The sequence below is a fragment of the Fukomys damarensis genome, unplaced genomic scaffold (assembly GCF_012274545.1).
Source record: "Fukomys damarensis isolate Sample0158 unplaced genomic scaffold, DMR_v1.0_HiC HiC_scaffold_2, whole genome shotgun sequence".
NCBI classification, from domain to species: domain Eukaryota; kingdom Metazoa; phylum Chordata; class Mammalia; order Rodentia; family Bathyergidae; genus Fukomys; species Fukomys damarensis.
The window spans coordinates 8,478,945-8,483,965 of record NW_022900914.1 but is presented as its reverse complement, the minus strand read 5'-3'; the positions used below and the strand labels follow the sequence as shown (position 1 = coordinate 8,483,965).

Below are 5,021 nucleotides of genomic sequence, written 5' to 3'. Positions count from 1 at the left end.
GCGGGGCCACCCGCGTTCCCCAGGCGGGGCTCGGAGAGGTCTGAAGTGCCAACCGCGTTGTGGTGGACGCCGCGTGTGCGGAGGAACTGGGGAGCCGTGGGAGAAAGAGGGTAAGGGTGATGCCGGAGTGAAGCGTGCAGGGCGAACCCGGCGGAGCACACGAGCCCGGGGGCGCCCGGAGCTCCGAGTCTCCGTCACCTCAGCCCGAGACCGCGCAGCGCCCGGGAACCTGGCGGGGAGGCAGGGACAGGATAGACGCTCTCAACTTCTTCCTTTCCTTTCCTTTCCAGGAAAAGGGAGCGATGCTGATCTCGGGAAGCAAAAAGAGGTCTTCCTAGCCCTGACTGAACCACGGATATAAGGCAAGGCAGCGCGGCCGGTCCCAAGGTGCCCGGGTCCTGACTGAAGGGCACTGGGGGAAAGTGGGCTTTGGGTGGGATCTCCCAAGAGCCCAAGGAGCCAAAGTTCATTTTGAGCAGCCGGCCCAGGCTTCCCTCCGCAGTCTCCCAGGAGTCTCCCTGGAATCTCTTGAACTTACCTTCAGCTAGCTGGTCATTTATTCATTTATTATTGCAGTACTCAGGATTGAAGCTAAGAAGAAGTGAGCTCCGTGCGTAGCCCTTCTTTTGTTGTTTGGTTTTTGTTCCTGGCCTGTGTGTGTGTGTGTGTGTGTGTGTGTTTCTTTGAGATAGGGTCTCGCTGTGTCGTCGTCCAGGCTGACCTTGAACTCACGGTGTAGTTCAGGCTGGCCTCGGATTCGGAATGATTCTCTAGCCTCAGCCTCCCAAGTGCTGGGATCACAGGTGTGCACCACCATGCCTGGCTCTTTTTGTTCTTGTTCATTATGATACAGAGCCTTGCTAAATTGTCCAGGCTGGCCTCAAACTTGTAGTCTTCTTGTCTCAGCCCCCAGAGTAGCTGGGATTACAGGTGTGCGCTTCGCTTGACCAATTTTAAGAGCCCCCAAGCCCTTCAGACTGAAATTTAACCATAAAACAAATTTTGAGTGAATCTTTTTGAGGCTATTGCGCTTGCGGTGGTTACCTTTCCTAAGAATCAAAACAACTCAGTGCAGTGTGGTGTGTTAGGTGTTTTTGTTTACTTATTTATTAGTTTTTTGAGGCCAGCCTGAGCTGTAAAGTGAGACCTGTCTCACAAAGCCCCCAAATAAATAAATAAAGGACCCCACCACCACCTGTATCTGCCCTCATGTGTTACAGGTTGAGTGAAACAACTGTGCTCTTCCTTTCTGCTCACACAGAGAGGCAGAACTGTTGGGTCAGTGTAGAGGTTTGAGAAAGCTACCTGTTCCTGGAATTGAAACCTGTCAGATGAAGGCTTTGTTTCTGGGTTGAGTTTTTCCTATCTTGCTTGGTTATCTTGTCAATCATCGAGGAGATTCTCTGCACCTTATGCAAACAGAACTTTCTCAGGAAGCCCCATTGGTTTTGCCCCAGTAGTAGACAGTCCCACTCTATACTGAGACCTCTCTTCCTTTCTCCAGTCCCCTCTGTCCATAATGACTGATTCGTGGCAGATAAATGCCATGCTCTTATCCGCACACAGCAGCTATTTCTCTTCTATCATAACAGTAAAAAGTGGCCAAAGAGGAGTGAAAAAGTCAAGGTGTTGCAATGCAAAGGCCCAGGACATCTTTAGCTTAAGCCAGAGTGGGAACCTTGCTCTGGGGACTAACTCCTGTACCTGGATGGCATGTGATCAAAAGTTGCCTGCTCTGATTTCCTTTCACTGGCTCCAGGAGGTGCAGAGTTCAGGTTAAGAAGGTGTGAAGGCTGATTTACCAGCCAGGCAACAACATCTGCCTAGGAAACTGTGCCATAAGATGGCCTGACCTTTCTCCTAGAGGGTAGGAACAGGAGACAGTTTGTATTAATCTATCTCTAGATTAGTTGAAGTTCAAACTGGGTTCCTTGAATGACTGACTACAGCTTGGTTTCTGTCCTGGTCCTGAAAGAAATGATGATAAGGCCTCTGTTAATGGTTGTTATTTCATTACTTGGTAGTATTAATATTTATAAAGCACTTAGCAAACTGTTGGTTTACATAGCACTTGTTCCTAAACTATTAATTGTCATCATGTTAGGCTGTCTGCACACGTAGTATGTAAATATTCTCTTGACTTTTTTCTCCATACGAATAAGTACTCCTAGGGCAGTAATGGTGAACCTTTCAGAGCTTTCAATGATACAGACAGCCTGCTGCAGCGCATATGCCATAGGTTTGCCCCCACTGTCCTAGAGGATTGCTTGTGAAGACAAGACAATGTACACAGAGAATAGGATGGATAGACCTGGATTCTAATGTGGCCCTGCTCTGGGAAAGGTCCCTTGAACCATTTGGACCTTAGTATGCTTGTGTGTGAAATGAGGGGAGCTGTAAAGAGTGACATCCTAAGAGCTCTTCAGGTTTTGAAATAGCACAATCTTATCCTTGTTCCTCTGAGGATTGTAGTGAGTTTTTGGAGGATCACTCTTTCTTGTGTAGGAATTACTAAGGCGTCTTGGTCTTCTCTGGTCCTTTCCAGCTTCCTCCAGCACACAAGGAGCCAAGAGTGACTTAGGCTAAAAGCCTAATCCATCTAGGAATGCTGTTTGATGTGGGCTCCCTGCTTCCTTTGCTACAACTGCTAGTACTGTGTTGGTGGCCATAGGGTAAGAAGGCCATGTGGATCACAGTGATTGGTTCCTGAAGGGGCCAGAACAAGTAGCTGCTGAGCTTTACCCCACCCCCAACTCCTAATCATCTCCTCAGCCACTTATAAAGCCAGACCTTCAGCCTCTGCCTCCTCTAGGCCACTCTGCTTCAGAACAGGGCTTGCTTTTTCAGGTAGGTGTTTGCCCTACAAGATGGGACAGCTCTGGCTGGCTGGCTTCTCTCCAGAGTGGTCCTGGAATCTTAACTTTGAATCACTGGCTCCAGTGTGGTACTGTGTCACTTACCTCTTCTACTTTTTGAAATTTGGGGTGCGGGAGATTGAACTCAGGGCCATGCACTTGCTAGGCATGACCCTCTGTACCTACTGAGCTAAATCCTTTAATCTGCCTCTCTAACTTTTGAATCTTTCTACTCTGTATTTTTGGTACTGCAGATCGAACTCAGGACCTTGCGCTTGTGAGGCAGGCACAGTACCACTAAGCTAAATCCCCAGCCCTTTTTCCTTCTTTTTTTGAGACAGTCTTGTTTGTAGTTCAGACTGGCATTTGAACTCACTGTGTTGCCAGGGGTGGCCTCAAAGCTGTGGAGACCTTCCTGCCTCCACCTCCCCAGTGCTGAGATTATAGGCTGTGGAATGGCAGGTAGAGGGACTGGCTCATCTAGTGGTGTGGGAAGAATGTGAAGAAAGGGCCCAGCCCTGTAATCCCGGCACTCCAGAGGCTGAGGCAGGAGGATCTCATTAGTTCAAGAGCAGCTTGAGCTACATAGTGAATTCAAGGCCAGTTTGAACTACACAGTGAGACCTTGTCTCAGAAAAAGCTGAAAAAGAAAAGAAAAGGTCCCAGCGTAGTTGGCTTGCTGATGCCTGGAATGAAATCAGGGCTGCCATGGAGGAAGCTTGCCTGGTGATGGGTGCTGAGGAGCGGTGTGGTTAGCAGGGTATCCTTGGGGACCATGGGAGGTCAGGGAGAGCAAGGGAATCCCTGCTGTCCTCGGTCTGTTTCTTCTTCCTCCTGGGGCTGTGGCGCCAGGCGGGGTTCTGCTGGCTTAATACATTGTAGTGTTTGGGTCTGTGCCTACAAGTGGAGGCAGCGGATTCTGGGAAGCTTGGGCCAGAGTTGATTTTCCTTTTGTTTCTTGAGGGAGGGGGCCCAGGAATGTTCTTGAATTTCACAGTTGGGCACATCCAGAGGTCCTGGCCAAGTTATTGTTTCCTGGCTGTCTTACTCTGCTGCTTCCTCCCTCCTCTGTCTCACCCACCAAACTCCATGCAGGCCTAGGGCCGTCACCAGCATTGCCCCTGTGCTGGCTGGTCTGAATCTGATGGGCCTGGTGTGTCTGGGCCTGAGGGTAGACAGCTGTGAAGGCAGGGTAGGCCTGACTGGGAACTGACTTTGCAGCTCACCCTGGACCATGTCCCTGGGCAGTGGAGGATTGTGAGACCGTGGCTGAGAGCCAACTTGCAGCCGCTTGCCTACTGTTGCCCAACCACGTGGCCGCCCGGATCCCAGGAGCAGAGGCTAGCTCAGGAGAACACAGACACTGTGAGGATGAGCTTAGGGGTGAGCACTTTAGCCCCGCCCCTCACGACCTTGGACCCCAGCGGTGCAGCCCCCATCTTCTCCACCGTGGACTATGTGGTGTTCGCCCTGCTGCTGCTGTTTTCCCTAGCCATTGGGCTCTACCATGCTTGTCGTGGCTGGGGCCACCATACTGTTGGCCAGCTGCTAATGGCAGACCGTAAAATGAGCTGCTTCCCTGTGGCACTGTCCCTGCTGGCCACTTTCCAGTCAGCTGTGGCCATCTTGGGTGTGCCATCTGAGATCTTCCGATTCGGGACCCAGTATTGGTTCCTGGGCTGCTGCTACTTTCTGGGGCTGCTGATCCCTGCTCATGTCTTCATCCCGGTCTTCTACCGCCTGCACCTCACCAGCACCTATGAGGTGAGCAGGGAGGTGGGGAAGGAGAAGAGCACAGGGCACATGGAGGGCGCTGGGACCTACTTTAGCCCCATCTAAGGAGAATGAGTTTCTCAGTTCTTCCTGGGTGGGGCCAGGCGTGGGGGTGGAGTTGGGAGGGAGCCTGTTCTGTGTCTTCCTGGGCTGCTCAAAGGGAGGGAGTGCCTGGTGGGGTCTGGAGGATTACTGTACCTTTTCTTCCTTATCCCTGCCCAGTACCTGGAGCTCCGATTCAATAAAGCGGTGCGGATTTGTGGGACGTTGACCTTTGTCTTTCAGATGGTGAGTGGACAGTGTAGAAATTGAGCCGGGTCGGGGAGGGGGAGTTGAACTCAGGATGCTGTCAGATTGGCAGGATTGAAGTTCCTGAGAGCAGTCCGTGTTAGG

The 5,021-nt window shown here is 51.3% G+C and overlaps 1 protein-coding gene across 3 annotated transcripts in view; it reads left to right on the top strand.

Annotated features, from left to right (window-relative positions):
* The first annotated feature begins 496 nt into the window (after positions 1–496).
* Slc5a6 (solute carrier family 5 member 6) overlaps positions 497–5,021 on the top strand; it is a 12,400-nt gene continuing 7,875 nt past the window's right edge. For 2 of the 3 annotated variants that reach the window (XM_033763253.1, XM_019204646.2), the window contains exons 1-3: positions 2,543–2,847; positions 4,077–4,619; positions 4,851–4,916. In XM_033763253.1, coding sequence (XP_033619144.1) covers positions 4,227–4,619; positions 4,851–4,916 — 459 coding nt within the window. In that variant the 5' untranslated portion in view covers positions 2,543–2,847; positions 4,077–4,226. Of the gene's footprint in view, positions 611–2,542; positions 2,848–4,076; positions 4,620–4,850; positions 4,917–5,021 lie in introns of those variants that run through there. The other variant, XM_033763250.1, reaches the window with a different exon arrangement.